General features: G+C 41.3%; 1 protein-coding gene across 1 annotated transcript; it reads right to left on the minus strand.

Annotated features, from left to right (window-relative positions):
- Window positions 1-8140: 8140 nt before the first annotated feature.
- On the minus strand, window positions 8141-13521 carry pi15a (peptidase inhibitor 15a). The gene is made up of 6 exons (XM_070986262.1): window positions 13453-13521; window positions 13038-13350; window positions 11964-12082; window positions 10685-10817; window positions 10482-10597; window positions 8141-9772 (listed from the first exon to the last, which is right to left on the minus strand). The coding sequence occupies exons 2-6, from the start codon at window positions 13299-13301 to the stop codon at window positions 9637-9639; spliced, it is 768 nt and encodes a 255-aa protein (XP_070842363.1). The 5' UTR covers window positions 13302-13350; window positions 13453-13521; the 3' UTR covers window positions 8141-9636.
- Window positions 13522-13836: the final 315 nt, after the last annotated feature.

Raw genomic sequence — 13836 nt, forward strand, 5'->3', positions numbered from 1 at the left:
CAACAGTTATCCAGATTAAACAATCTGTATTGGTACAAGCATGTAGGGGAAATGTCTCAATGACGTCTAAAATCTTATGCACTGGCTTATTTGTAAAGACTCACAAGCCAAAAAAAAAAGTAGGAACCACAAGTTTGATCATTAACAACGTATTATATTTTATAATGACATTCTTTTTTTTTAATTGTAACAACAAAAAAGTAACTAGTAACTATTAGATGTAAAAGCAGTGGAGCAAAAACTACAATATTATAAGAGGAACCAGATCAGTGTGTACCAAACACTATAGACAGACCCTATCTTCCAGGGCGCCTCTGCTGTCTAACCTACTTCTGCATTATGTGATACAAGAGCTCTCACACTGGCAACCCACCACATTCTGAACTTCCATAAACCCAAGGGTTTACTGTCTGTTCCCTGGGTCAGAAGCAGGGGCCTCGGCCACAGCTCCAGCAGCGGCTCACTCTCTGCGGTCAGACCTGACAGCGCCCCCCCTTCTTACACCACAGCTGAAATAGCAACGCTCTCGCTTTGCCCACAACTCCCAGGAGGAAAGCACCGCCGAAAACACTCATTCATCTGCTATAGAATTAATGTTGCTCTACATTTAGATGTGTGAGTGTAACTGTGTGTGTGTGTGTGTGTGTGTGTGTGTGTGTGTGTGTGTGTGTGTGTGTGTGTGTGTGTGTGTGTGAGAGAGAGAGAGAGAGAGAGAGAGAGAGAGAGAAACACGGAGGAAGAGAATAATATGTGTGTCTCTGTTTGACAGTAAGAGAGTGAGAGGTGAGGCAGCAAAGGAGCGACTGAGTGTGTGCGTGTGTGTTTGCATGTGTGTGTGCCTTCATAACATAAATCAATGAGTCAAACATGCAATTATTTTAAACACTCAAAATAAGTTTTGTGGGCTCGGGATACAAAATGACTTATATTGCTTCAGAGTTATGGCTGACATACACAAAGGCTGACTGTAAGAGCATGTCTCTGACCCTGACTATGAAAATGAAATTGTGTGGATAAAGGAAATATTTACCAACTACTCAGGGATTTCTATGATTTACAGTGTGGTAATTTGGGTCAAGCCATCCATAACAGAGGAGACATTCTCTGATTAATGTTTATTACAATGCCTGCCAGTAAATATACACTATTTGCGCCTGTGGTAGAGCAATATAAATGATTTCATGCCTCGGCCTCTTGTGTTAGCGGCTCTATCATCCCTTCTTTTTTATCACATCCATTGTTTTCTACTGCTTCCTGCTGTGCTGTCTGTCTTAATATTTCACATTTTTCCTCTCTACCTGTGTGTTTCTGTCTGGCACGTGCACGCACACTTTCCCTCTCTCCCTTCTCACACACAAACATTCACTTTCCATTCCTCTGCTTGTCTTTCCCTCTCTCTCTCCTCTTGCCGTTTTTCCCTTTGCTCTCTCTACCTCACCCACACAGTCATTGTTAAGTCACGGGTCCAGATGCTCCATTCGGTACCTCCTCCATTCAGCATGTGGTCTTGCAAGAAATCCCATGAACCCGGCAGAATGCATCAGCCGTGCCAGACCCCGCATCCACACAACAGTAGCCTCTGGACACAACAGTGAACCACGCAAACACTCTCGAAGAACACTTTTTGTTGGCCCACGTTATCTGGCACATTGCTCCCTAATGGTTCTGGTTGAGCTGAATTGAGGTCAGAGCTTTGGAACGGCGTCGGGGTGAGAATGGGAGTAAAGAGCATCAAGGTCATTTGGCAGACGTTCTACATCATTGCTTTTGTGACATTATCAGCAGTGTTCAGCAGAAGGCTGCCTCAGATATCCACTTCAGGTCAGTTTGGCTTAGTTTGTATGTCTCTACCCCCTTGTGGCGAAGGGATGCCAATGCATCTGTGAGCAGTGAACACAAATTTGTGGGGATGACGCTCTGTGTTTGGCTCACAGGTGTTATTGCAGAGTTTTTTTTATTGTAATGAGTCCAAATGAAAGACAGGACTGAAAGGAGTTAATACACTAACATCAATGTGCCCCTTAAAATAAAAAATCTATTGCTGGCTTGGATTCAAATGTCTTGTCTTCACATTCTTGCCTTTCATCTTGCAGCACTCACACAGACCATCATTCAGTTTGTTAATTGTATTTCCGATGCTCCCTCCCTTTCACTTTACATTTCAATCTGCATAGCTGAGCTTCACAGCGGTGTCATATTCAGATCCTTTACTGAAGCAAAAGCACAAACACGACAGTAAAAATACCACAATTGAACTGAAGTAAAAGTACAGAAGTATTGCCAGCAAAATGTAACAAATAAAAGTACTCAATATGTAAAAAATGCCTCTCATAAATGTTAGATTTTATTACTGGATTATTATTACTGATGCATTAACATGTAAGAAGTATTTTCCAATCCATTCTCTTCCTCATATAACACATTTTACCTGCAAGCTGTTTTAAGCATGTATATTTCTGTGTATTTTTCACAGTATTGTTTGCAAGTACTTGAAGAAAACGTCGATGACATCATCCATTTGCTTGCCCATATACTTTAGATACACAGAAACATGAGGCACAAGTCTTGCATATATTCAATACTCAGTTATATACAGCAGTCTAAATAAGAGTCAGTGAGATTCACCATGTTACATGAGCTAACAAAATACAGACAATATACTTTAAATCTGAAATATCAATAATCTATCATGTCAACAGTGGATAGAAGTCTAAAAAAAAAATGTTGCATGCAGCAGTTAACCACCAGGTGTCAGTGTTTGACTTTCAGACAAAGAGTATCTCTTAGGGGATCAGATTGGAAAAGAAAAAACAACAACATAAAACTAGTTCATGATTACAAACTAAACTGTTTCAGATTCCCCACTTTTGTACCACAAAGGTTACTCTTGGACGTCTTCTGCAACACAGAGGCTCTCATCCATTTCTCCGTCTATCACACTAAGATTTTGAGCAAGTAAAAAGACTGAAATCTTGGTAAAGTGATAAAGTACAGACACTGGGGAATTGTGGACAAACAAATTCCCTTTATTTCATGTCAAATTTTATGACTAGAAACTCCTATTACACTGTTGTGTGTTTTGCCTCTCTGGGCTGAATGTTTGGTCAATTGCTGCTTGTGGTGCAAACCAGTCGAAACCAAGAAATTTCACAGTAATGCCAAATGCAGTTTAGTCTAATGTCATCTAATATCTTCTGGGGAGATGCAATAATCAAGCATTTACTTGGATTTGATATGTGGGTTGGTTTGCCACATTTTCTCTTTGACTTCTCGTGAATATGAAAATGAACTCTGCTAAGGTTGTTTTTTGGAGTTGAGGTAATGAAAAAGACACATCTTGCAAACTTCTTGTGTTTTCTACAGAATATCCCATTCAAAGTAATCGCATAATGCTCCAATGCCTCATGAGTGCAAAGAGGTCAGTGCACTATAATCCAGTACAAGCATCAAAGCCTCTGTGAGCTTGTGGACTACAGGTATAAAAGAGAGTTTAGAGTAAAGGAGGAAAGCCCATCTGATTATGCAGCACTTTCCCAGCGCTGCGCCTCTGAGAGGACATTGATTTTGGCCCACATCTCATGGCTGCAGGATGTCGCTCGTCTGAAGTCCCTGCTAGGCCCCGCAAGGAGGCTAATGTGGCCCCGTCCAAGACAAAGACTACAGTAGGATATGGAGGGCAAACACAGAACACAGGGCACCTTTGCCTCAGTTTATGTTCTCAGACTGAACCAGGAGGGGCAAGTCCGTCTGTCTCATGGTTACACATGCTGTAGATACTGTATAATAGCCACTGTGGTGGAGGATCACAGTGCCAGCGTCTGACATGTTGGGCTGACAACATGTGATTACTTTTAATGTCACATATGAGGTGAAAATAGACTATACAGTTTTATGACATAACACTAACCTATGTTCTTCTTTGTAACATGGAATATCTCTACTGAGGTATGCCAGATATGCTTTATTTATATTTTACTAGACCATGTGAGGAGCTTACATTGCCAAGGAAAAGTCACTAGACGAGAAAAGTGACCATAACATAAGCCATTCAACTCAAACCGAAATGATGTCCTCACGTAGGGAGTGCATGTAAATTCAATCATGAAAAGCCGGGAGAAATGACACTTCCCCACATGTTATCGTGGCACCATCCTAAATAAATAGACCAAAATAGATAAGTGGGACACCGCAAATGATTTGTGTACCTGAAACGCTTTATTTTTTACTCCTTGTTTGAAGTAAGGGCATCCAACTCAAAAGAAGAAGGAGCACAAAATCGTGCCCTGCAGTTAACTCCGCTGCCCCAAGAGATTTACGGCAGCGAGAGGGTTTTAACATGTACATGCCAACATTTGAGGGGATCCCAAAACATGCTTCAAGTAGCTGACATCAGTCTCTGGGAAACACATATGTCAACATACTGCCGCCTGTCAGAGATGTGAACACAGCAAGTTTGACGTTATATTACAAATCCTAAATCCTAAAATTGTCTTCTATTAAATGTCCAGCCAATATATAGCATATACACATAATATTAGAAAAGTACATAATATTATATAAATATGAAAGTCATTTGACAGAAATCCATTTTCTGGCTTGCTCTTGAGCTTTGGACAGTTTAACTTACTCTTCATCAGCTCTGATGTCCTGGAACTGCATGTTTCAAACGACGTTTGATACTGAGATACAGTCAAAAGCTCTATTGTTAACTTTTTCTGAGATCAGAATGAACTGTCAAACGGTAAGTCTCCAAAGTTCGCTGAGTGATGAACATTCAATATCGATAGTTTCGTGACAGCTGAACAAAGTCCATCTGCTGAAGAAGCGTGTGATACGCTCAAAAGCTCCAGAATGAGCTCCTGAAGAAGAGACATGTTTGTTTGGCTGTGAGGGAACTCATTTAATAGCTCCTTGCTAGACAAGCACAGGTAGTAAAAACCCACTCGCATGCTAGGACTCAACCTCTGCAGGCCCATGCAGCCAATTTCAGCTAGACTGTTTACACTTTGATAATGAGGTGAATTATGATATCATCCAGAGTCAAATTTACAGTAACTTTTTTTGACATGAAGCATTAACTCCAGCTCCATCCCGATGTCCTCGCTGGCCTGGCAGTGGCGGTTTCTGGGGAGGTTTGAGGACAGAGCGAGGCTTGGACCGGGCACAGCCTGCATTTCCGATGGTTGAGCTGCAAGGGGAGCAAAATAAACATAGTTGTTGTGCTTCCAACAGGGACAGAAGAGAAAGAAAAAAATACAGCGGATTAGAAAGAATCCTCTCCCAATATCCCCCTCGAGGCACAGAGAAGCCAAGTTTTCAACCACTCAGTGCTTGAAGTCAGGGAGGGCAGAGAGGTTGTAGAGTACAGAGACGACAAAGGAGAAAGAGGAGACGAGAGGAGATTTTCTGCAGCTGCACAACAAACATCAGCAAAGCTACAAGCTCCCTCTACAAAAGATTTATCCCTTTTTTTCAGTATACTCACTCACACTTTTCCTCATACTTCTCCCCATTATTGGAGTTGGACGCTTGCTTGCACATTTTGGAAACTGACTCCCTCAACCTCACACTCTCCCTGTTAATAATCTATCACCCTGCCGTGGTCCCTATGAAGTCTCCATCTTCTTTCCAAATAAACGTTTCACCACCTTCACACTTGTGGGAGACGAAACTGTTTTAGCAATAACAGTTTATCTGACAGGTCAGTAATTCACATGTGTTATTAGGAAAAGTGGTGCACCTTCGGATGAGCTTGCAGATGCGTCATCATGGCCTCAGTAGGTGTTGGCACTGGCTGATAGCATAAGCCAGCTGAGTGGGATTTATTGCTGCAGCAACTGGAGACTGAAAATCCCTGTTTCTTCTCTCTGTCTTTCTGATTGTGTTTCTGTCTGCCTCCTATTTGTCTTCAATTGACCTCATCGAAGATTTTATCCTTCTTGCTTAACAACCCTTGGTTGGGTGAGGAATTCATGAAATAAAATGGCTGATAGAGTACCATCAGACCAAGCAAAATTAAGTACAAACAAGAAAAGATCTTCTGTTGGGTGAAATTGATGTATCAATCTAAATGAAAGTGCTGAAAGGACTTGAAATGTCAGTTGAAGTCTGGGTGATAAATTGAGTTAAAAGTGAAAGACCTGGAAGGAATTAGCGCCAGTTCGAGTGTATAAACTGATAGACAATATCAGTTAAACGGTCGGCTGAAGCGTGTTGAAGTAAATTGTATATGAACTGAGGGAATTGTGTGAGTTAGAAGAGGTGAAGAAGTTTTTGCTGTTGTTGCACAAAAGTGAATACCTGAGACCTGAAAGGGTTTGAGGTGTCACTCAATGTATGAGTACTGAAAGGAGTTGAATTGTCAGATGGTGTGTAAGTGGTGGAAGTAGTTCAAGTGTCATTTAAAGAGTAAGACATGAAAACAGTTAGAATAGGAGTTAATATGTAAGTGGTAAAGTAGTTGAGCTGAAGTGGAAGTGTTGAGGACAGTTCAAGTGTGTGCACTGAAAGCAGTTGAAGTAAATTGTATATGAAGATTGAAAGTTGTGTGAGTTAAATAATTGAAATTTGGGTGAGTCTAAGATCTGGACATAGTTGAAGTGTCAGGTAAAGAGTGAATATAACTTCAGGTTTCAAGTGCCAAGTGTTGTGTGAAAGCAGCTAAAGTGTAATGTTCAAAGTTGGAACATTTAGATGGAAACATGCTGGCCTGACTCGCTATTTAAACAATTACCAGTGATATGAACATTTTGAAAAGAACCTCTTAAGAATCTGAAAATGTAACGAAAGTTTGAATGATGTTCAGAAGAATTGCCCAGAAGAACAATATTACAGAGAAAAAATATAAGAATATGAGCACAATATGTGCATTGCTCTGATGTAATGTTATTCCTTTCCAATTTACGCTCCATTTGCAGGTGTTTTTTGTTCTTATCCTTGAACCACCAGAGGCTGCTTTCATCCTAACCCAAATCCATATCTTTAACCTTTCCTCAGCCACAAACTGATAAGCCAGGTAAATGTCGGCAGCAGGTTGTCTAACTCATCATAGCCTCTCGCTCTGCATGCCACTGATGTGCCTTTTAAACATCCACCAATCATCTGTTTGGCTCCGGGTCCGGCATTTGCTCAGACAGAACGTTTTTTCCCATGCATACTGATGCATTCCTCGAAAACACGCTGCTGGTTGTTTCCAGGGAGTGTGCTGGTCTGTTTGGGCTGTCTGGGCAGATGAAACTTCTTAATAAGGAGCAGGAAGTGGTTTGAAAACCTCACGCCATGCAAAGTTTAGCATGAAAATGTGAGGCTTTGTATTCCTACCTGCAAAAGTGCATTAGAATGCAGCAAATGTTTCAGCCTGGAAAGATGTTTTCTGTTGCCTAATGCAGATGTTTATCTAACAAATAATACATGCTATAATCTTGTTTGCTTGTTAATTTGTTTGCTTGATAGACCCATGCATTTACCTTTGATGCAGGCTGGCCCAGGACCATATCCTGCGATCCCAGGTGGAGAAAAAAAAGCAAAAACTGCAGCATCTGCCCAACACATCAGAACATTTATGACTCTCTACTCCCTCTATGTTTACCACTACCTTGAACCAACTCTCTCTTACTTTCTCTATCATCGTCTGCACAAAATCTTGAAGCTGTTGTGCAAGGAATTGTCTTTTTCCCCACCCAGTCTAGTCTGTATGTCTGGTGGTGACACAGATTCTTTCTCTTTCTGCTTCTAGCAGTCCACTCTGCTCCCTGTCTCTCCCTCTCAGTGAGGTCAATGGTTTCATTGGACAAACTCAGACAAGAGGGTCCCCTGAAACCCTATCAGTTGTCAGTTCATTGGACGGATGGAGCCAAAGTCAACCTTCTCTTATTGGGATTCAGATGTAGCCCCAGTATGTTTTCTCTTCTCTCTCTCAGCCTTTGATATGCAGGATGTGGGACTTTGCAAATGGAACTGTTTAAACTGAAAGTGAAAACTGAGAATCAAAAAGCTGGATTGACACTTTGGGCAGAAGCTCTTATCAATATCACTCATGAGGAGGAGCTCAGACAGCACAGCACAGACATGGACAACGATGCTGTTTTGAGCTGAGGGAAGACATGGGCTGAACTGTAAAAACCCCCAAAAATAACACAATCAAAATAGACCAATTTATTACGAATACAAAACACAGGAAAAGCACAGTTCATTGCATAAATAGCTTGTTGTTAATGTTGATTTAAAAACAGTCAGTGCGGAAAATGTTTCCTATTTTATTGCGTTATTTCCCACCAATCTTTGTATCAATGGCAAATGTTCTCCATTATGCTGATGATATGTTCTTCTCAGTGTTGGATAGTACTAAGAAACTGTCCTCATTTGAAAAGAAATGCCAAATTATGCAAGTGCTTTGTTCATAGAAATGCACCAAGTGAATTTACATTACAGGTAATCTTCACCAATATACAAGTTGACATGCAAATGAACCATCTTCAGTACTTTTTAATCGTTTAGATATATTTACAATCCTTTACAAAACAATAAAAAAATTACTATCAATTAAATATTTCTTCCCATATAAAAATGAATAACTTACAGTATACTTGTTTTAAGATAGTCATGGTATGATGATTATCTACAGGTACAAAAAATAATAATTTCCTGCTATTTTGGAAATTTACAAACAATTAAGGTGCACTTGAGTGCCTAACTCCAAAAACCAACTACATCAGTGATCATATCAAAGTATAAACAATGGACTTGTCCAATATATCAATATACTGGTATATGATATACCAATATACTGTGTACAAGTTTGATTATAAAACAGATGTGTGGGTCAGATTTCTTGTATGTGCAGTCCTTACAGGAAATATGAATGAAACCTGTGAAATGTCTCGAGGTATGAAACATCTGTAATGAAACACAACCTAATCAGTGCAGGTTGAAACTGCAAATGCTGAAACAAGCACGGCTTTTGACAACAGAGGCCTTCAAATAACAACCCTCCAATCTGACTGCTCTATGTTCCTTTTGTCATATATTCTCAGTTTACAGTAAGTGCACTTTTGTCAACAAATTTTTGCCAATTTGTTGCAGGACACAAATGAAAATCGTAACAGACTTGAGCATGAAGCATGTCGTACCTACAGCTACTACAAAGCTGACACTGCCGGTGTAAGTTTTACCCTCTGAGGTCAAAAGCTTTCATCTTTATATCACAACATTCCTGTGAAGGCAGAGCACACAACATGAAGGTGTGATGCCCGTAGCACCAAAGTGAGCAGGTATGAGCAGCTATGATGTTGTTATGTCCTTAATTACCACATTGTCAACGGTATAGTGAAAACAAAAATGTATGCAGCACCACATTCAGTATATACTGTGTTTAAGGACCCACTTCTACACATAAATTATGCTTCATCAATTCAAATAGTAATAGCAATTCTGATACAAATGCAATTAATTTACAGTTTATTTACAAGTCATCAATGCTAAATCGTCTGCTGCCTTCAAATGTATGTTTGAGTCTTTAAATAAGCCCATATATACAAAATAGCGTGGTCCACGGCTGTTGTGCAAATCCTTTCGGGATGAAAATAATGTCTCTGTGGTACTGTAGGTTGTCAGCTTATGTCGAGAGGAAACCTGTGTTTATTTGAACCAGTGCAGGTAGTTTGTCTTGAGAGCAGGGAAGCACATGTTGTTGCTGCAGGAGCCCCCATAGCTGGGAGGGCAGGCAGAGCAGGGTACGCCTACTTTGTAGGGAGCCTCTCCGATCCAGTTACCCCTGAAACATGGACAGTGTCAATGCATGTTTAAACGTATTTAAAAAAAAGTTTGAACTTCAGTCAGTGTATCTTTCCTGTCTAAAAAGCAGGAGTACATAAAAGGTGATGAATCTGTGATGTTAAAGCAACAGTTGACAAAACAAGACATTAATTTTCGTTTAGTAGCTGTTCCCAAATGAGAAATTCAGTGTATCACAAACACATTGTGCTTTCAGGTGTAAATAGAAGCAAATTTTGACACCACCAAGATTCAAGATGTCTGAAAATGTCTGTCTGAAAAATGGAGGCTACGTTCTCTTAAGCTAAACTAGGTCATCAGTGTCCCCAGCCTGTTACTCTTATGTCTAAAACCAGTGGGATTAAAGAACCGAGGTCACAAGTCAGTCACAAGTTCACATGCTTTGATTCTTGGAATTTTTATGAGATTTTTTCTTCTGTTTCGTGGGTCTCTGGAGCTTTAGTAATGCAGTACCCGTTCACAGCCTTGTATCGAGGTTATCTGAATCTCCCGGCACCATGGGTGGCATTTCACAACTCAGCACAGAACAGAGCGGTTTGTGTCGGGATTAAGCCTGTCGTCACCCTATCGTCATCAGGTTAACAGGTTCATTAGAATTAACAGGCTTCCTTACAGCACGTAATTAACACTACACTAGATGGTCAAAGGGGAGCCATACACTTAACAGTCAGTTTACCAAGTTTACTTACTTAGGTGAGTAGTTACAAACTAAATATGTTGCCCGCTTCCACACTGAGCCCCATACGTTCATATTGTGGCATGTGTGAACAGCACAGCCTACTTTGTTGGATGTTGCCCACACCATCTGCAAAAAAGACAGACCACCACCATCAATTACTGCCTCTGACCATTTCAACAGCCTTACATATAATACTGATTGTCGTCTGTGTACCTGTGTATAATGGGTGCACATGGGTCCATAGCATCTGAGGGGGCATCGAGGGTTGCAGTCACGGGGGTATGGAAATGAGTAATCTTTGACCTCATCGTACCACGGCTTTACCAGCTGAAGAATGGACCGGTAGCTGTGAACAGAAGACAGACACGTTTGTTAAAGTATACATGTCACAACTGATGGTGAGCAGCTAATACAGAGATTCAAACCTTGACTAGGTCCAATTTTAGGGAAAAAGACAAAGATGTGTAGAGTATATATAGAGCATGGTCAGGGTTTAGGGAAGAAGTTTTAGAAGTTCATAAGTTTTAAAGACATGACAGACTTTTTTTTTTTTTTTAATATTAATTCCAACTCATTTATGGTCTTTCAGGGCCTATCACTGATCATAATAGCAATGAAACCACCTGAGGTTTTGAAATACAATATACACAGTCTCAAAACCACACTGACAAAGGGTCCACATTCCAGGATATCAAGGAGGTCATTTTGAAGATGCACCACAGCTTCAGTTTGCAGCCAAGCAGCAACAATTGAATGAAGAATGAATTTTCATGATTGTTTCTGTGGCCAGGTTTATTTGTAAGGTATCCAAACATGCTCTGCTTAGCAAAAGGCTGACTTGCCTGAGAAAATTAACAAAAGTGCAGAGGAACATTGGTCTGACAGAGCCAAATGCCCCCAATTACCTCCAATGTGAATAACTGGCAACAAAACATGTATCTAATGTTTTCTGCACCTGTCTAATTCCTAATTTAGGGTTTAGATAATGCAGTCGTATCATGGTGCAGGACCTCAGAAAAACATCTGAGCACAGTATTAATTTCTGTATATTTCTGAATATTTTCACAGAGTAATACTAGTAGGATACTAGGAAATAACTATTATAGTACTATACTATTATATACTATTATAATACTCTCTCTGAGCCACAAGGGACAGTCAGAATCAAGTCTATTCCCTTGAGTCTCATGTTGTTCCTCGATAAAATCTAAATGTGTAGGAACACATGAAGATGCCCTGTGTTTCCAAATGGAAAGTCAAGACCCACTGAAGGGATGCGCCTTTGTCCTCATGGGTCATGTCTGAAAACACAACTTTTGTTTATCTGGAGGGTCACAGGAGCATTCCTCAAGCAGTCACCAGGTCACAGTGCAAAAACCCTCAGAAGAAAGAAGAAGGGGGCTGCAAGGCAACGACCATGACTGCTGAGAGAGAGAGTCATCCCTGAGAGGAGCAACAGATGTTGGGGGGAGGGGAGTCAAAGGTCACTCACCGTCCTGTCCTGACGGAGAGGTTTTGACCCAGGAACCTGAGGAGGTTAGGTGGCCCGTGCTCCCACAGGCAGGCGTGAGCCCAGTCCTCGGCTGTCTTGGCCAGAGTGTCGTCCCACACCTAAACATACAGAGACACGGTGGGAACATGAAGACCCATTACATAACTGACGGAAAATATCAACACCAGATCTTCATTCAGCAGAGAGATGTGAGATAAGAGTCGGTGCTCTCTGAGCTCATAGCGCTGTTACAGGTGTTACCATGGCGAGATGCAGAAGTCATCCATCAAATGAGTTACATAAGCGGAGAAAGTGAGTTGCCCGGTGTCCTTCTAACTCTTTCACTGAATCGACAGGGAGTTGGATAGCCTTACGTGTACCAGATATCCCACTTGTCAGCAGCCACACTCATGTATGGTTTCACTGGGAATGGGTTGTGACTGGAGGAATGAGGAGAGACTTCCTCTGATTACTTCATTCTACAGTAGTTCTGTCAAGGGAAGAGACCCCGTCACTGCATCTTATTACCAGTGCAACGATAGAGAGGTGCTGCCAATTCTAAATGGAAATATGTCAGCTCACTTGCTGATTTTGGAGCAGCCTTTCAAAGCACTTAAATGAGCATTACTGCCTCTCTCCATAAAAACACAGCGTTATTTTGTAGCTGAAAATATAATGATGTTAGAAGTCAGATTTAAACATGTTTGGACTTGCAACCTTTTACAGCAATTTGCCATCAGTCTACAAGTGACCGCTGCTGCTCTGTCCATATAAAGCTGCCAGCAGGCTACTGGCACCAAACATGACCTTTCCTCCTTTGGATGTGACTATGTTGGTGGTCTACTGCAGTGCAATCTGCTGAACAGCTGAAGGTGCCGAGAAACTTCAATACATTTGTCATTTTACTTCCAAACAAAACTACATCTGATAAAATAATGCAATCACTCCTCATCACTTCATATGACAAACTGTTTGACTTGATGCATGCAGTTTGGTGTACAGTATATTGCTCCAGGAATATACATGCACTTCCTGACAAAGATGAATAAAGTTTGAATGAAAGCTTTCACTCACCATGTATTCCATGTTGGATGCTGGAGGAAACACCTTCCCTCTCACTTTGTTGTGGTAATCAAGAATGGCAAGCATGTCGTTCTGACTGATATAACGCTTCCTCCTGATCTTAGAAATAGTCGTGATGTCTGTTCCATGGCTGTGCGCTGCGCCAGGGCTGGTGAAATTGGACGTGGACACAGCAGCAATACTCGTTGCCAATGCACTTGCTCCGCACGATACGCACAGAAGTATCAGGTCTATGGCGACCAGCTGAGGTTTCATGTTTGGTTTGAGGGACCCGCAGACAGAATATCCCGCGTGTTGGACTGAACTGAAAGAAAGCATGAACGCAAACTTTAAGTATTGTCGCAAAAACAAGTTATATTACAATTCAGATGTGCTTAAAGCAAGCTTCAAGTCTCCAGAGTCTTACCCTTGCTTGCGCAGCGGTGCTTTGTGCCTGTGTTGCCAAGGCTGTGTCACCTCTAAGCCTATGGACTGGAGAGAGGGAGGGCTGCAAGAGAGGAGTTTTAAGGCTTTGCAAACTTTGTGAGTGCTTCGGGAGAAGTCCGTCTCTGCGGGTTTTATATATTGCAGTGGACGATAGCAGGAAGTGCGCCTGCCTCGGAGGTAGACGCGCAGCCCCTCCTTGTCACCTGAAACAGCGTAATTCGGTGATGTTTGGTCTCTCCTGGCTCCTTCTGGGCAAATCTTCTCCAGTTTCATCACATCTGCTTTAGGTTTGCGCGACTGCAGGATGTGCAAAGACAACATTTTGATTAATAAAGTACACCAAAGGAAGATGGAGCATGTTAAA

The sequence above is a fragment of the Chaetodon trifascialis genome, chromosome 18, assembly GCF_039877785.1.
Source record: "Chaetodon trifascialis isolate fChaTrf1 chromosome 18, fChaTrf1.hap1, whole genome shotgun sequence".
In the NCBI taxonomy this organism is placed as follows: Eukaryota; Metazoa; Chordata; class Actinopteri; order Chaetodontiformes; family Chaetodontidae; genus Chaetodon; species Chaetodon trifascialis.

What these genes read in the sequence shown, in the direction of transcription:
- pi15a (XM_070986262.1), bottom strand. Translation starts at nt 13,301, where the DNA reads ATGAAACCTCAGCTGGTCGCCATAGACCTGATACTTCTGTGCGTATCG. An exon ending in CTCTCCGTCAGGACAGGACG is followed by an intron (nt 10,818 to 11,963) that starts GTGAGTGACCTT and finishes TTCTGTTCACAG; the next exon opens with CTACCGGTCCATTCTTCAGC. An exon ending in TGTGCACCCATTATACACAG is followed by an intron (nt 10,598 to 10,684) that starts GTACACAGACGA and finishes TCTTTTTTGCAG; the next exon opens with ATGGTGTGGGCAACATCCAA.